The following is an 18526-nucleotide window of genomic DNA, read 5'->3' as shown; positions in this document are numbered from 1 at the left end:
CGGCTTGGCTCGGGACTCTGGTGACGCCTCCCGGGCATTCGCGGCGTGAGCAGGCCGCGCGCCCACGGAATCGGGTAGACCCGGGGGCGATCTGGGAGGTGACTCGGGCCTGTGGCGGGGACACCGAACGCTGTATGTCTCCAGGCCGCGAGGGGAGGGACCGGGATGTGTGCAGGAGCTGAGGGTCACCCGGGGCCACCGCGCCCTGCCCGGCGCGGGTAACTGAGGGTTGGACCCAGTGCCCACGGGCGCGGGTGGGCAGGGAGAGGGGAGCGCGGCGGGGAGGAGGCGGCGGGCGGAGCCTGGAGGGGCGGCGTCGCCCGGGCTCCTCCTCCTCCTTGCCCTCTTCGGGCTTAGCCGCCGCGCTGCCCGGCTGCTCCGTCCTCTGGATGCCCGCGGCGATGTTCACCCGCGCCGTGAGCCGACTGAGCAGGAAGCGGCCGCCGTCTGGTAAGCGGTTGCGGGCGCTTGGGCGCGGGAAGGACCGGGTCGCCGGGTCCCCTGGCGCGGCTCGCCGTGCCGCCCGGACAGCAGCCGCGCTCCTCCCCGTTCGTTCTGTCCCAGCCGCGGCGGGAGCGCAGAGCTGGGGAGCCGCCCGGGGAGGAAGTTGGGCTTGAAGCGGGAGTCAGAGCAGCTTTCTTTCTAGAGAAGGTCTGGGAACCACGGGAGACACATTAACAGCCCCACACTCCGAGGCAGCGTGGGAAGCCAGGCTTTCCTCCTGCGTGCAGCCTCCTTCTCGGGCGGAATGGGAAGGATGCTCCGCCGGACCTCTGCATCCCCGGAGTGGCCGGCCCCGCGGCGCCAAAAAAGTGGAGTCCCAAGGTGGCTGCACACCAGGGCGGGGGAGGAACTTGTGTGACACGGCGGGGGAGTCACTTTGTTTTTCCCCCTGAATCTGCCTGACCCACAGTTTGGGGCAACTTGGTAAGACAAAGAACCCACGGTGCAGAAATGGTGATTTGAATCGTGCCATCCTTTTTGTTCTTAATAACACCTAACACTCTTTGATGGCTCATGTTGTGGCCAGGAGCTGTGTTGACACCTTGTGTGCTTTCTCTTGTCTTCACCATTAGAGCAGCCGCGTCGGAGGGGTGGGGCTCTAAAGCCAGGGTGTTGAGTAACCTGCTCTACTCTTAGCTGATGGATTTTTTTAAACGTAGGTTTATTTGCCTGACTCTGAGTTCGGGGTTCAAAGGCTTGCTTTTCTGTCGCCCAGAGATTCACTAGCTTTAGCCGGTTTCCTCTTTTCACGTAAATATCAAACGTGGTTAAGCGACTGCAATTAGACATAGACCCAATCCCTTGGCCACCACTCGACAGCTGTGCAACTTCTTTATGACTAGGGATGTGCAAAGGGTAGCTTTAAGTGCTTAATTGGAGCCTTCTCCCCCCCACCCCCATCAACCTCATGCAAATCATTTCATTAATTATTTAAGACAACCCCACTAAAGTCTGATTCCATAGAGTTATTGTAAAGAGTTTGCACTGCTGTCTTAATATGTGTTGAAATGCTCCATTAGTGTTGCCCGAGTGGTCACATTCCCTTGTGATGCTGATGGCTGACACTGAGTGGTGGTCAGATTCTAGGCACTGGAGTTAAACTCCAACCTTGACTCTGCCACTCCACCACACTGAATAATGAATGTCCTTGGACCTTTCTGTGCTGCAGAGCTGTGCTGGTGCTGGCTCAGTGTAGCTTGCAAGAACCAATTGCTAAATGTTCAGGGCATCTGGGAACTGGTTGCTACGTCATAGGTGGACTGAAATGAACTGTGGTGGGACATATCAACATATGTCAGACATCAAGGCTGAAGTAGTGGATTTCGGAAAGTTGTGGACTTAACTACATACTTAAATTTTATTTTAGATCATATTTATCGTGTGTGTGTGTGTGTGTGTGTGTGTGTGTGTATGTGTGTTTGCATGCTATAGCTTGTATGTGGAGGTTAGAGGATGACTTATGGAAATCAGTTTTCTTCTACACATAGGTCCTAGTGATTACTAGGATTTTGATTAAAATCAAGCCATCAGGTTTGGATGCAAGCATCCTTACCCACTGAACCGTGTTGCTAGCCCTTAACTACAGATTTTAATTCTGATAAAGATATGCTTACATTACTAATAGTAGGATCAGCAGTTAAACATGAGAAGCCCCAAGTGCAATGCTGAGTACATGATAAAGGTGTGGGGCTTACTAGTTTCCTTTTCTTTCTTTTTCTTGTCATGTGAGGAGTTACGTCTAGCCTTGCCTAGGTTGTTTGCTGCTTAGAATTATATTTGGCCAGAATATAATACAAATAGAACCACTGAATCATGACAGGTACCTGGATTTAGGATGCTTTTGCATATGGCCAGATTGCAATCCCAAACTGAAAGGCAGTTTCGCAATCATTGCTAGCATGTATCTGCTCCAGGGCAACAGACTAAACCTGATGAAGCTTGCCCACACCAGTGATAGAAAGGCCAGCTGCGAAACAGCAGTGGTCGGTGTTGGATGTCTGTATGCCAAGAGCCCAGTTTCCTTGAAATCTGTAGGTATGAGTTCTGCTGCTCTGTCAAAGGATACGAGCCCCTTCCAGTATGGTCATTATCATCACCACCCAACATCAAGAAAAGAAGGAGCCAAATGAGAAAGGAAGGAGGGTGAGGACTCCGTTCAGAGATATGGTGCAGCAGGCAAGTCGTCTGCAGGACAGTTAAGGATTTGGGAGAGGGTAATTTTGATTTTTTTTTTTTTCTTATGGTGCTAGAGGTGTACCCAAGGCCTTGTATATGTAGGCAAATGGCCTGCCCCAGAGCAACACCCCACCTGAACTTGGCTTTTAAAGAGGTTTTCCAGAGTATCCTACTGAAGTCCCACCAAAACTGGCCTTACCCTGCAGGAGCCTGGGCTGGGCTTGACTGCAAGCCTGTCTCCCCAGAGCATTCTATGTGAGGCTGAAAGAGTTAAATCTTATCAAAGATGGCATCCATAAGCAGAGAGCTGAAAGCCCCACCTGTTTCTAAGGTTCATAGTTGGAGGCTCTATGTTCTGCCTATCAGGTAGGGGAAGCAGGGGGCTTGATAAAAGTCAAACCCCAGTTTCATCTTGGGGAACCAAGGGGAGCAGGAAGAGTCACAGCTTCATTTTTAGCAAGTACCCCAAGTGATTTTTGTGCTAAAGTGTGAGGAACCCTCATAGGACCCTGGCTTCTACCCACAACCCACACTTCTAACAACAGCCGAGCTCCTACCTCAGAACCAAAGTAAAAGCCACACCCCTACAGCCAGACTGCTGGGTGGCCTGTCAGAGAAGTCCGCTTTACATTATCCTATTAAACCTTGGCAACGGTTTCAGAGTTACTGCTGGGCTTAGGTTTTTAGTCTGTACAGAAATTTAACGAATTTGTTCTTAACAGTTCTACAGTGGAGCGTCTTGGCAGTTGGGGAAACTTTCCTCTGTAGAGACTCATGGGGTGGGCCTGGGGCTTGGAAGAGAGCAAGGCTAGCCTCCAAGTGTGGAAAGGCCAGGAGGAGATGGCCTTTTTGTCCAGATGACGTCAGCTTGGTCTGCTTGGGTCCCACTACGAGCAGCCTGTGGATGACATGGGTGGACAGGAGGTGCGATGTGGCTTCAGTGGCTGTCACTTGTCCATATTTTGTCTTTCATTTTCTTAGATGCCCAGGCAGGGTCTGGGCTGGTCTTGCTTTCCTGCCCCTTACTTTCATGGGAAACCAGGCACTTCCCTCCTAATGCTGGCTTCTGAAGACTCGTTTAGGCGGTACTAAATTTACTGTGGTCACTTCTGCTTCCCCCAGATAGCTGTCCACTGCAGCAGCCCGGAGGGTGGCAGTGAGAGAAGAGGGGCCTCAGGCAGGCAATAGCAGCAGCAGCCCCTTGATAAGAGCTGTCAGGAGGAATCTACTATGTGAAACAGTCTGTGCAGACATTCAGGGACAAATTTTTCTTTGAACCTAGCTCCCATTTCTTGAGGGCTATGCTGAGTGCTCAGGGCCACCTTGCTGCCTCTCTGCCTGATCTGCCCTTCTTTTCAACCCAGTTTCCTGCCCCTTGCTCTGCCTGAATAGCTATTGGGTATCCCTGTCTCCTTGAAGGTGTCCTTCTGGGCCTGACTGGTCCTCTGAGCCCAACAGTGGGTTGTCTCAGAAGTTGGGTCTCCAGGAATGGGGGACTACTTCAGGGCTACTCATCTCCAAAGAAGCAGACAAAATTAACCTGTCTTGGGCCCTCCTCTGGAGTTACCTGGATGCACATCTCCTCAGCCACCTTGTTTTTTATTTATTTATTTATTTATTTATTTATTTATTTATTTATTTATTATATGTAAGTACACTGTAGCTGTCTTCAGACACTCCAGAAGAGGGCGTCAGATCTTGTTACGGATGGTTGTGAGCCACCATGTGGTTGCTGGGATTTGAACTCCGGACCTTCGGAAGAGCAGTCGGGTGCTCTTACCCACTGAGCCATCTCTCCAGCCCCTCAGCCACCTTGTTAAATAGCTAATGAATAAATATGGAGGTGACAGCTTCCCCCCTGCCCTTCTCCTCCATCTAGGAATTCCTGGTCTTATTTCCCCCTCAATTCGTTGTAAACCTGTGACTAAAAGCTTTCGTTTCTCGAATCTTACAGTCCCCTTTCCTTCCCAGCATCCTCAGCCAGCCATCCCGAGATGACAGAATCTGGTCTCCTCCATTGAGTTGCTGCTTGCTTCCGTTCATCTCTTTGTGCTTTTTTTCCTTATTGGGTTGCCATACATTCTCAGCTATTGTCACCCGTTTTTAGTGGCTCCCTTTTTTCCTTTCAGCACCTCTTGATCAGGTGCTTGGCTTAGCTCATTCCTCAGAAAGTATTGGTCATTATAAGGTATATTCATTATAAGGTATATATAAGGGTCAACCAGATGTGAGGTTGACCTTTCAGGAACACATTGCTTTTATTCTCAAGGAATGCATCGGATGGAGCATAGAGAGAGAGCATGGTTGGCGAAGGGATGTTTATTCAACATCAGGACCAGGGCTGGATCTCCAGAACTCTGAGGGTGGTAATCCTATCACTGGGAAGTGGAGACACGGGTCCCTGGAACTCACTGGCCAGCGAGTCTAACCTATTTATCACTCCCAGGCTGGGGAGAGAATCTATCCAAAGACAAGGTGGACAGTGCCTGAGAAGAGACACCATGCACCAGCACAATGTCCACCAGCACACACAGGGACAGACACACAAAGACATCTGTGGGCTGGGGCTGGGGTGTAGCTCAATTAAGAGAGTGCTTACTTAGCAGGCACGACTCTCTGAATTCAACCCCTAGGACAACATAAAACTGGCCATGGTAGATTTTAGCACTAGAGAGGTAGGAGGATCAGAAATTCAGGATTATCCTTGGCTACATAGCAAGTCACAGCTAATCAGAATACATATGCCCTTTCAACACACACACACACACACACACACACACACACACACACACACACACACACACTCCCCCTACACACCAATACTCACATTCAAAACAAAGTAAAACAAAACAAAACACACACACCACCACCACCACCACCACCACCACCACCACCACCAACCACCCTCCCTCCCCAAATCAAGCAAGCAAGCAAGCAGGGAAATGAATGTATGGGCTAATTCATGAATGATAGTGGACTTGGGAGGCTGGAGCTGAGGGTTTGCTGGGTTTGCCTTAAAACCCTCCTCCCCTCACACACACAGAAAGCATGACTGATCCTGACAAACTGTGTTTCCAGGATTTGGGATTAGCCTAGGACCTATGTGTGTTGGGTAAGTGCTCTACCACTGAGCCACACCCCAGTCCAGAAGTCCTTTATCTTGAAGTGAGATAGAGCTGAGGAGGAGTGTGGGAGGAAAGGTACTTTATGCATCTGTGTCAAGCCCCTTTCCTGGAGACAAGTAACAAGTAACAAGCAACTTGGGACTGTCCCAAGTCGTCATTTTTCAGGTTCTTGGGGGCCATGATTGTTTTTCTGGGCCTCTGGCTGCCTAGAAATGGGGCTTCTTGGGAGGGAACAAACAACTGTCTGGCATCCTTATTTCCTTCCCCTAGTCAGTGCTGGAAACTGTGGCCATCTGTTGTTTAGTCCCCAAAAGAGGATGTTGAGGATAGTTTTCTGTTTGGACCCAAGAGCGCCAGGGAACCCTGAACCCCTGTTGTTCTACACATCAGCTCTGAGAAGGCAGTGGCACTTTGGTCTGCTGGATCATCAAGGTGGACCAGAACATGGAACGTAAGGGCTAGCCCCCTTCCCCCCCCCCCATCCCCAAACACGTTCTCAGCTTGGGGGGTGGGCGGAACCGGGCTTAGGGAGGAGGGTGTTGGGTTGAGACAGGCAAACTGGTGACTTCTGAGGGGCCACTAAGCACACTTGCTCCATGAGCAGAGTGTCACAGTGCACCTTCAGAGCTGTGCCTCCCTCTATGGCCTGTTTTCCTGTTCCTGTCTTATATGCCACTTCTTAGTAGGATTGTTTTAAAACTTTTATTAAACTTCATCCTTTTTGTAAAAAAATTATTTATTTATTTTTTCTAACTGTAGTGAATTTTCATGTCCTCAGTTGGGCCCTTGCACACCTGTAAAGTTGTTCTCAGGGGCGAGATACAAATGATAAATACATAAAGTACTATTTAGATACAGAATTTCCATGACCCAGTTTCTGTGGAGACTTAAGTAGATCACCAGTTAAAACAAACAGATTCTCTGCTTCTATATTGGGATGTAACTTTTAAAAAAACTGTATTTTGCTTGATGTGGTGTAGGTGATATGAACTTTCTGAATAAGTTTTGTGGGCATAGCTTTCCCTTGAAACTACATGCAAAGGAGAGTATTGTTCATTTCTCTTCCGTGTTCCTTTCCGCATTTTGTTCTTCCTTTATGGGCCAGGGTCTTACGGAATTTATAATGTTCTCGGGACTCTGCTATGTAGCAGAGGCTGGCCCGATTCTCCTACCTTTTACCCTTCTAAATACTGGATTACAAATGAGAGGCACTACCCCAGGCTGGAAGGAGAGGAGGGCTTGAAAGGAAGGTGGGGAGTTCTGTCTAACTGCTTTGGAATTTGGGGCTAACATCTCTGCCTTTTTCTAGATATGAATGTCTCCTTTGTCTCCGTTAATGTGCTGTGGATTTATGGGTACTTAGAGCAGAATCTGTGAGAATGTACGTTGCCTCTGCTATTGAGGAAGTTGGATGTTGAGAGCTTGTTAAAATATTATTTGGATTGGGGAAATGATCTGCTACGCAGGGTCCTCACACAGCTCTCCCTACAGAGCCATAGCAGAAATCTAAGCTGCAAGCCTTCAGGCCTGATGACTGCCCCCAGATGCCTTTTGAGTATGGATTTCTAGGGAATTCCTGTCTGGAGAAAGTCTCGATTAGCTGTGACATCATAGCTAATATAAATAATGTATTATGAAGTGGATCGCAAGCAACAGGCTCCAGCCATCTGTATGCCAATGCTGCGTGCATCTTCGAAGACAGGCTTTTCCTGAAGTCAGAAACCACATGGAACAGCACAGATGGAAAGGAAACTGTCTGCACTTTCTGTCTGTGTGCTAGGTGCTCCTAGCTTACTCTTACAGGACTTCTACCCTGACTTCCCCAGCATGGAATTCACCCCAAGTTTCTGTTTTACCCACTGTAACAATGTAATTGTTATTGGTCAGTCTCCTGTTCCTTGACCCCACCCGGCTCTACCCCTTCTCTCCCTCTCTCCAGGATCTGGCTGAACTCTCTGTATAAACCAAGCTGGCCTTGGACTCAGAGATATGCGTGCCTCTGCCCCGCATAGACTGGGACTAAAGGTGTGCACAGCTACACCCTGCTGTTCTTAGCTAGCTCTTCAAAGCTCTTCCTTTCTGACCTCTCAATGTAAAGATGAGCAGAAATCAAAGTTAAACAGTCATGGAGCCCTGTGAGAAAGGACAGGTCCCCTGTTGCCAGACCACTGGCCGCCAACCGAGACTTCCTTTCTTTGCATGTCTCACATCTCAGCTTCCTCACCTGGAAAACGGAGATGTTAGAAATGTGCTTTCAACCCACGGAAAAGTGTGGCCCACAACCTCATACCTGGAGGACAAATCATAAGTAGTTTTGTCATCAGCTGAAGATAAATTTACTGAAAAAAATTAGGCCCAAGCATGCAAAAAAGAAATTTCGGAGAGCTAGAAGTCGATTAGAGAACAAAGCAACGCAGAACAAAGCAAAACACAGCCAAGCAACAGTAGAACCCCCTTTCTTCGTCATAGCGTTTTAGAGTTGAAATAAACAAGCAAAATATAAGCAGACAAAATTGAGACAAACTAATATCACTCCAAATTGCTTCTTATAGCCCAAGAAATCTTAAAGCTGCTAAGAAAACATGTTTAGTGTATTTTTTTTCTCCACCTGGGCGTTTTAAGCCTGCTTTCTTGACTATTCACCCGAAATGGAAACTTGTCGATGAAAATGGATGAGCAGGACTGGAGAGCTGGCTCAGGCAGTGAAGTGCTTGCCCTGAATGTGAGAGACCTGAGTCTGCTCCCCAGACCCAGGTAGAAGAAGCCAGGTTACTTTGTGATTGTAGCCACAGGGCTGGCGAAGCCAGGCCAGGAGGATCCCTGCGTCTCCGGACCAGCCAGTCTGGCAGAACCAGCGGATAAAAGTGAGAAACTCAGACTAAAAAACCAAGGTGGAGAGGGGCTGAGAAAGACCTTGGGAATTGACCTCTGGCCTACACATGCATATGTGTATGCACACACACAGGTAGCCATGCACAAGAATGACAAAATATCTGTATTTGGGAGACTCTTGGATATGGTTTGGGCAGCTGTGAAATCTTGGGGTGTGTGTGTGTGTGTGTGTGTGTGTGTTTTAAATGTTTTAATTGTCATTATTAGTACTAATTATGGTAGCATTTTGAGAGGGTCTCCCCATATAGCCCTGACTGGTCACAAGCTCCCCACATGGATTGGCCTGGCCTTGAACTCTCAGGAACCTCCTGATACTGCCTCCATGTATGGGGTCACAGATGTGTGCCACCATGTTTTTACGTTTAGAAGTAAGCTTGCTTGCTATTGATAAAAGCTGTTTTCTCTTGCATGTTACTAGGTAAAACATCATGTTTAAAGTGAGCTGAGATAACCTAGTGTCCCTTGGTCTATATATATAAAAAAATAGATTAAGTTTTCTGAGCAGGGGACACTGAGTCACAGCTGTGCTGTGAATTCAGGGCTACTTCTAGGGCGATGCCAGATGGAACAGGCTGGTGATCTGTTTTGTAGGAGTCTAGAGATGATGGGCTGCTGCGACCTGGGTGAGGTTGACTTGTCTCAAAGCTCCTGTATTGAAATGCAGTTTCCATTGTGAGGTATTAGAGTTAGGGCCTTTGGGAGCTGAATCAATGAGCCAAAACAAACCTCTTGCTTTATAAAGTAGCTTGCCTCAGGTATGTTGTTATAGAAATAAAAAACAGACACAACATAGATGCCATTAAATGAATTGTGTTTGCAGATGTTGCTCCAGGACTGTTTGTTGTAAGAACAACAACAACAAAAGTCTTAATTTCAGAATGAAGAAGGGGAGACGAGGGGGAGGAGCAAGTGGAGGATGGGATCACAGTGTAGAGCACTTGCTTATTAGCATGTGCAGGGTCCTGGAGCCAATCCCCAGTAGTGAAAAACAAACAACAAAACCCCTTAAAGTCAATCTGAAGTCTTGGAAAAGATCCAAACTGAGATCCAAGGAAAGAGAAAACACATGACAGGAGCCGGCAGAAGAATCCTGTGGGAAAGTTACAGTGGCAGAAACGGCCAAAAGGGAAGGTTTTAGTCAGGAGAACTGAAGTCCCAAAGTCTGCTCAGCAGCTAAGAGTGCATACTGGGGGGCCCTGAAGACTTGGAGTTTGGTTCTCAGCTATGGTCCAGCAGGTTGCACCTACCTGGAAACCCAGCTCTGATGCCCTCTTCTGGCCTTCTCAGGCACTGCACTCATCAGCATATACCTCCACCTTACACACACACACACACACACACACACACACACACACACACACACACTAAAATACACACTTAAGAGCTCCAAAGCTGGGGCTGGAGAGATGGCTCAGTGGTTAGGAGTACTGACTGCTTTTCCAGAGGTCCTGAGTTCGATTCCCAGCAACCACATGGTAGCTCACAATGATCTGTAATGTGTGTCTGAAGACAGAGATAGTGTACTCACATGCATGAAATAAATACATAAATATTAAAAAAAAAGAGCTCCAAAGTTAAAACACCAGTAACTAAAGCTTTTGCAAATCCCTCCCCTGAATCACACAGTGTCATTTTTATTTTCTGATGTAAGGGAGATGGGAACCCTGGAATGTACCTATGAGGGACTACCATTTTCTGTGTTCCAAGGACCCTGGAGTCCCGTGGAGGCAATCCTAGTGGGACAGATAAGTCTTGCTGGTTCTGTGTAGCGATCTCTTAGACAAATCATTTTCTTGGGCTTTTGCTTTCCAGTCCAAGGAGGCAGTCTAGATAGTAGATCTGGAATTGTATAACTTGTGTGTGTTTGTGTGTGTGTGTGTGTGTGTGTGTGTGTGTGTGTGTGTGTGTGCACATGCATGAGCATAATACATGATATGTGGAAGTTAGAGACTGATGCCAGGCATTTTCCTCAGTCACTTTACCTTGTTATTTTGGAGCACTGAACCTGGGATTCTGTGATTCAGTTAGACTACCATGTCAATGAGCCCCAGGAATCCTCCTGCCTCTGCCTTGTCAGCACTAGAATTACATAGGTACTGCTGCCCTGGCTTTGTGTGTGGGTGCTAAGAACGGACCTCAGGTACCAAAAGGGCCAGCTCATTTCTTGTTCAACTGAAAGCTGCCACAAAAAGTCACTCCACAGATGAGTAGCCAAGGGGGCTCTTGGTGTTCCCTCAGCAGTGGAGCCAGCTCTCAGCTGCCTGGGCACAATCTACCATGTGCATTTATTTGCCAGAGAGCAGGGCAGTGAAACCCTGGCATGGTATGGTTGATTATTTAAGAGTGCCAAGAATTTCCGCGTCCTTTCAGACTAAGGCTGCAAACGTGGACAGGAGCTCGTGGCTGCCTGAGGCGGTTCCTAGAATAGCATGCTTGTGTCCTGGGGTTTATTTGCCTAAGAGGATCTGCTGGGGCAATGGAGTAAACGGTCAAACTGTGTTCTTGGGGCAGAGGACAGAAGGTAAGTTGGAGGGATGCTTGGTGGAAGGAGCCCTCCTTTGGGAACCTCTTGTAATGGTTTTAAAAGCCTGCTATTTGTGGAGAGACTCTGTGTCCAAGGATAGACATTCCAGGGTAGATAAGGGGCCGGGAACTCATTTCTTACCCACAAGCTGGGGAGTCGCTTTGGAAGGTCAGCAGGGTGATGTGGCCAATTGTTCCAGGGAGCTTGCTTTGCCAAGAGGAGTGGCACTTCCACAAATCCTCTTTCACACACGGCCTCACTAGTGAGCAGTGATGCACAGACCCTAGGTTTCTGATGAGGTTCTGTTTTATAGAGGTGCAGAAAAAGGACCCCAGAAGAGTAAGAGGTTAAGGTGTCAATCTGGGTATGGTGGTACACACAGGCAGGTCCAGCCCTGGAAAGGCTAAGAAGGAAGATTGTGAGTTTGTGAGTTCTAAGCCAGCATAGGCTATATAGTAAGGCCCACTCTCTCAAAAAACAAAACAAAGCAAAACAAAACAAACAAAATCAAGGTTAGGATGTGTTATTTTGCCCCCTAAAAGGACATCAATTGGCAACTATTAAGTCTATTATTCTTTCTTCCTTCTGCCCCCTGTGTGTGTGTGTGTGTGTGTGTGTGTGTGTGTGTGTGTGCATGTGTGTGCCTGAGTGTACTGGTGTGCTTGTGTGTGTGCATATGTGTTGAAGCCAGTGGACAACTTTAAGGGAAGTTCCTTAGTTGCTATCTGCTTTTTTTGGAGAGGGGGTCTCTCAGTGGCCTGGGGCGTACCAGTTCAGCTAGGCTCACATTTGGGTGCTAGGAATCAAACTTGGGTCTCCATGCCTATGCGAAGGCACTTTATCAACTAAGCCAGCTCCTCTGGTCTAAGTCTGGAATATTCTGATACAAAATATTTCACTTTTATGGTTTCTTAGTTATTTTCAGTGATTAATATAATTTTTCCCCCCAATCATGCTTTAAAAATGATTCGCTTTTTGGTCTCTTAATTTTCTCCTAGATTCAAGCTTTTTTTTTTTTAAATATATAGAACCTTGTCTTTAGCGTTTAGGACAAAAAAGCCAATTGTGGAAAAAAGTACTAGCTGTCAATATGGTTCCCTTGGTGGGTCATTGTTTGCGGAAAAGGGGAGAGGGACTGTCACAGTGTGTTGCCAGCTCTCTGATGGACCTCCTATTTTGTTCCCTGATGGACACATGATAATTATATATATTTGTTAGATACAGTGGGGGCATTTAAGTGTATATTATTATATAAGGATTAGGTCAGAGCAGTTGTCATATCTATCACTTCAGAGTCTTCTTATTTCTTTGTGCTGGGAACGTGCAAAATCCTCCTACCTGCTGTGGAGAAATGTAGAGTTTATACTTCTATCTTGAATGCTTAGACAAGCCCCGCCTCAGAGGGTTTTCCTCGGCTGCACACACAGATTTTACTCAAGACCTTGTAGCTCAAACCCGTCACGTTGGTTTTGAACTTGGACTCAACCAAAGTGACACGCTAGTCATGATAGAACAAGTCCTGTTGTTCCCCCCCCCCCCCGCTTTTTTTTTTGGTAAAGAGGATTTTTAAGTATCAAGACTATTGATGTAAGATGTCTTCCGCAGTCACCCATTCACCCAGTGTAGCAGCAGGTCAGTGACATTTAACTTAGTCACCATCTATCCATCCATCCATTCATAGGCAGGCTCTCATGTTTCTCAAGCTGGTTTTGAACTTCCTGTGTAGCCAAGGTTGACTGAACCCCTGATCTCTGGCCTCCCGGGTGCGAGGACCCCAGGTAGTGCTGCCTTGCCTGCGCTTGTGCAGTTCTGAGGCCGGAACCCAGACGAGCACTCTCCCAACAGGGCCTCGTCCCTGGCTGTATTTTTAAGGAAAAGACATATTTAAAAACAAAAAATGATGAGCCAAACTACAGAAGTTCAAATAAAAACTGGATAAGTAACTGTGTTGGCAAACCATACTGGAGGTCCAAACGAGAGTGAAGATGGAGACCTCTGATGCTTTATTTAAAATGTTGACATTTGTTTGTCATGAGTTTTATCCTGGAACTTAGGATAGAATGCAGGGCCCAGTGCATGCGAGACAAACATCCCCCCCCCCCATACCCCAAGCCCCAGGATGTACAGTAATTTGTATCCCATGAAGACACTTATCTCCATGCTTGTGTGTCTTCACAGCCCTTGGTGTGATCGCCCTCATTCCGGCCCTGCTTCACTCTCTTGCTTATGCGCCGCGCAGGCCGAAGAAACTCTATAGGGGCTTTCAGATCCATGGAGGCACCATAACTGTGCAAAAGGGCAGGGGGAAAGAGTGGATGCCGGGTCAGAGGTCGATGGGAGATGGGTTGCAGAGAGACTCAAGGGCCCAGGGACAAACTGGGACATAGCAGAAATGGCAAGGCCCTCCGTTGGTGTGTTTGTTTGTTTGTCTGTTTGTTTTGTTGTTTTTGTTTTTGTTTTTGTCTGGACAGTGGAGGGAATAGTGACTCCCACCTCAGTAGACTCGGTGTTGTGATAGGCCCTAGCACATGCTGGTTTGGTGCCGATGGTGGTGATGACCTTAGCTGTTACAGAGTTTCAGTAATTTCCTCACTTGCAATGTCTGCATGGGACAGAGTCCTTGGGTGGTAACACTGTCTGGTGTCACTGGTGAAACTGTCTGGTGTCACTGTGTTTTGCAGATATCCACGACGGAGATGGGAGCTCAAGCAGCGGCCACCAGAGCCTCAGGAGCACAGCCAAGTGGGCGTCTTCCCTGGAGAACCTTCTGGAAGATCCAGAAGGAGTGCAGAGATTTCGGGTTCGCCTCTTCATTGTTCATTAGAGTTGACTCAATAGGAAAAGTTTTGATGTGTGTATGATGGGGGGTGGCGGTGTGGGGACCAGGGCAGTGTTTAATACTGACTGTCCTGGCTACAGACAAGAACCGTTCATCTGTCATGACCATCTTGGACTCCCACTAAGGGACACGGAGCCTGCCTCTGGTTTTCCTGTAGTTACTGGGGAGGAGGTTGGGGTAATGGGGGAGGATGCCTTACCCAAATAGAGTTTAGAGGAAGAGTTTTCAGGGCTGGCAAGGATGATCTGGGTCTTTGGGGTAAAGGTTTGTTCTTTCCCGTCTCAGACCCCCTCTAAACACATCACTGGTGAGAGAGGTTGGATGCTAACGGACAGAGTGAAGCTGGGAAAGCCCAAAGGAGGGCCGATGGACAGGAACGAGCTAATGCCACCAAGAAATGGCTTTTTCTGCCAGCATAAGTACTGCTGCTGCTGCCCATGGCGGGCCACACGTGCATCCCATACTGACCCTGCAACCTGGCTTTTTAAGTGATAGGGCAAGGTGCTGCTGGTCCCCATGGAGACCCCGGGGTGGGAAGCAGAGCTGTGAGCATTGTCTGGATGCCAGTGAGGTTTGAACACAGCTGACCACGTGCTAGCTCCTCAACCAGCAGTCCCAGGAAAGCACACCTCCAACTTAAAATGGTCTCTATCACCGTGATTTGGACAGACTTAATATGTTTTCTTTTCTTTTGTTTAAAAAAAAGGGGGGGCCTGGCTTTGGAGGAATGCACTTTGTTTAAACAGTGTCTGGAAGGGGCTGATATATCTTCCACTTTAATTTACTTTTTGGTAATTTATTGTCAGCTCAGAAATGCAAGTAGATTCCCGCTTCATTTTTATTGTGTCTTGCAGTGTCAAAACCATTAAGGTGAAATGCGTAAGAAATACTTGCTTCAACATTAAACATGTTCTTTGGTTTTCCGGGTGGAGTTTTTTTCAAGGGCTGATTAATCCGGGCTCCTCCATCCACTTTCGCCAAGTCATCTTTTAAAGGAAACGTATCTTTTCTCAGTATTGAACACTATATGATTCCCTCTCCCCCTTTTTATCTATAGGAGTTTCTGAAGAAGGAATTCAGTGAAGAGAACGTCTTGTTTTGGCTAGCGTGTGAAGATTTCAAGAAAACGGAGGACAGGAAGCAGGTACCCTTCTGCCTTCTGCTTTCCTGGTGGATTTTCCCCTCATTACTCCACCTCAGACACCTGTTGCCTAGATTTGGGAGGTGCCCAGGTCATCCTCACCGTACCAGACTCAAGGGAAGATTTAACTTTTTCAATGGGTACCTTGTGTTGACAAAATTTTTTTTTTTTTTTTTTTTTTNGTTTTTCGAGACAGGGTTTCTCTGTATAGCCCTGACTGTCCTGGAACTCACTTTGTAGACCAGGCTGGCCTCAAACTCAGAAATCTGCCTGCCTCTGCCTCCCGAGTGCTGGGATTAAAGGCCTGTGCCACCAGGCCCGGCTATTAATTTTTTTTTAAAAAGGGCAAGTTAGCCATTTTAAAAGAGAGCTGTCCAAGAGGCCAGCATTCAGAACAAACATAAACATTTTTCATTTGTAGTTTGTCATTGTGTGGACTGCTTTCTTTATAAATAAGTCACGAGGGTGTCTCCTCTGCGTGACACTGGTATTGTCAGGTGTGAGTCACGAGATCAGCGGGCGTCTGTGTGGCCCCGGAAGCCCACGGTTCATCAGACAGACTGCCAGTAGCTGACAGGCGTCCTGTGGGAAGAGTTTGTAACCCCTCCCAGAAGGCGTTTGTCTTTTGTCAGAGGACTTCAGTCATGCAGCCAATGACAGGGGCTATGAGACAGGTGAGCTGGGTGGGGTTCCGATGCTCACTCCTTGTCTTTCCGAGGCCTGTGAAAGAGTGAGTTCTGGCCAAGGATGTTGGAAGTGAGGGGAAGGGGTTGAGCAGAGGGTGGCTTGTCCTGTTTCCAGCACCTGCCCTGCTCTCAGAGGGCCCCGAGGGCCGGGCTTCCTATGCTCAGCATCTGTCTTTGGCTCACTTCCAGGAGGCCACTAGGCCTCGGCTTTACCACCCTTGTCCTTCTGTCCCTGGGACCTGGGGCACCCCTTTTCCTATAGAGTCTTCTCCCATGATTAGACATTCTGATTCTTCTTTTATCCCTTTTAATGCTTGGTATCAGACAAACACCTTACCACTGAGGCTTGTGCCCAGCCATCATTGCCTTGTCTTTTGAGACAGGGTCTCCTCACTAACTGTCCAGGTTGGCCTTGAATTTACTCCTGGCAGGCCACCGAATCGGAGTTGCTGCTATTATGGGCCTGTGCCTGTAATTCTAAAGCAAAGCCGCCTAATTTGTCAATATTTGAACTAATTTTAGTTTATAACCTTTCTGTCTTAGTTACTGTTCTATTGTTGTGAAGAGACACCATGACCAAGGTAACTTCTAAAAGAAGAAAAACATTTAATGAAGGCTTGCTTACAGTTTCAGAGGGTTAGTATATGATCATCATGGCAGGGAGCATGATGGTAGGCCCAGAGAGCTGGATCTCTCTCTCTCTCTCTCTCTCTCTCTCTCTCTCTCTCTCTCTCTCTCTCACACACACACACACACACACACACACACACAGAGTGAGACAGAGACACAGAGACACAGAGACACAGAGAGACAGAGACAGAGAGAACCACAGAGAGAATGACAGAGAGAGAACACCATTGAGTAGATATGAAGCTGCTCCTGGCATGGGCTTTTGAAACCCACAACAAGGCCACACCTCCTAATCCTTCCCGAACAGATCTGCCAACTGGGGACTAGGCATCAAACAAATGAGCTTGTGGAGGCCACTCTTATTGAAACCACCATGCCTGCCTCCAAACAGAGCATCTCCCTACACAGATGTTGCTTGCTGGCTACCAGGTCTGGAGGTTCTTTCTCTAAAAGCTGGAATCGCCAGGGCCAGCAGTCATTAAATGTTTGCAGACAACAGCCTGGAAAGGTGCACCTTGGTGCTCTCTTTTAAGGCCAAGATGGAGCTGTCTGTGGCCTTCGTCTTCGAAGTGGGCAAGAAGCGGTTCTAAAATGGGTTTCTCTGACTTGAGTCTCCAAGGCTGGTCCAGCTCTTCTAGGGATGATTGTGTCTCTGCCATTTTCTGCCCAGGGGAAGGGACTTAGTGGGGGAAGAGTAGAAAGCTGTACCAGCATTGGACAGGTCGGATTCAGGGGTAAGGTGTCCTGGGAAGGAGAACACACCATTCACCTCCGTCCCCAACACTGAAGACAGGTCTGGGAGAAGCTCAGCTGCACTCTGGCCTTGAGCCTCTGGGATGACCAGCATCACACCATGCACGTCTAGCTTAGAGTCAGGTGGCCGTGCAGACGTCCTTCGTTTGCCTTGTTCTTTGAAGGTCAGGGGTGGGGAGGACCCACAAGAGAACAAATCTATCCTTGTGGCTCAGACAGGACATAGAGGTCCTGGGCAGAGCAGAGCTTATACAGTGCTCTGGAGGCACCCAGACATCTTCCTGCACTACAGACCCCGTGTGTGTCTGTTCCCCTGGAGTGCCCAGTCCATGCAGAATGCCAGGGATTGTGAAAAGCCCCAGCGACACTCACCTCATGGACAGACCCGAGGAGCTTCTTTTGAGTACCAGGCTCTCCGAGCGAGTGTGATGCATGTAGACGTGGGAAGGGTGGAGCCTGAGGACACTCGGGCAGTGGAGGTCACTGAGGTTGACTGGGAAGTGAGTTGTAGCCTGAACCTAGCAATGGTGGTTGGGAGACGGGAAGCAGTGAGTCTAGATGAAGGAACAGAACTGGGGAAGAGCAAAGAGCAGGGTGGGAGGGCCCTGCTGGCCAGGGAGCTGCTGGGATGGGTTTGAAGCTAAGGATAGGTGAGGCCAAATCTGGGAATGTGTGTGCCATGGCGAGGAGGGGGCGTCACACCCTGGCCCTGGAACGTCCCTATAGGACCTTAATGTTCTTTGTGGCAGATGTAGTTAGTAATCTAGAATCAGCAGCCCCTCTCTTCACCCCCATGCCCAGTGCCTCTCCCAGGGCATCTGGAAGGCTTATGTCTGTAAGTCTGGAACATACCGGGCAGTGTAATGAATGCTGCATTGATTCTCTGTTCTGTCTAAGGCACAAAGATGCTTGTCTCAAACTCTCCTTTGGAACACCACAAGCTAGACTTCCATCTTATGTGTTTTTCTCAGTGCCCTTATCTTCTAAGCTCCAACAGACCAACTCACCAAGCTTTGAACACTCAGTAGCTTTTATAGCCCAAAGTTATAACCGCGGGCTTTGTTAACCACACCAAGTTCATGAAGTAATGACTCCGAGACTGACTTCTTATGGATAATTGCTTAGGCCAAAAGCTAGGGCTTGTTCCTCAACTAGCTTGTAAGTCAGGCGTCCTGTTTATTCCATTCTAAGTCTTGCCATGTGGGGGTTACTTCTCCCCTGGTTCATGCAACTGTCTCCATCACCTTTTAGGGAGAA

The 18526-nt window shown here is 48.1% G+C and overlaps 1 protein-coding gene across 2 annotated transcripts in view; it reads left to right on the top strand.

The window, feature by feature from the left end:
* Positions 1–331: 331 nt before the first annotated feature.
* Positions 332–18526, top strand: part of Rgs10 (regulator of G protein signaling 10) — a 42064-nt gene continuing 23869 nt past the window's right edge. Inside the window, exons 1-3 of one of the 2 annotated variants that reach the window (XM_021208837.2) lie at positions 332–450; positions 13902–14020; positions 15117–15203. In XM_021208837.2, the coding sequence (XP_021064496.1) occupies positions 390–450; positions 13902–14020; positions 15117–15203 (267 nt within the window). In that variant the 5' untranslated portion in view covers positions 332–389. Of the gene's footprint in view, positions 451–6200; positions 6256–13901; positions 14021–15116; positions 15204–18526 lie in introns of those variants that run through there. The other variant, XM_021208838.2, reaches the window with a different exon arrangement.

Source organism: Mus pahari, chromosome 1, assembly GCF_900095145.1.
Source record: "Mus pahari chromosome 1, PAHARI_EIJ_v1.1, whole genome shotgun sequence".
Taxonomy (NCBI): domain Eukaryota; kingdom Metazoa; phylum Chordata; class Mammalia; order Rodentia; family Muridae; genus Mus; species Mus pahari.
Note: the sequence above shows the minus strand (reverse complement) of the source record. Positions and strands in the feature narration are given on the sequence as shown.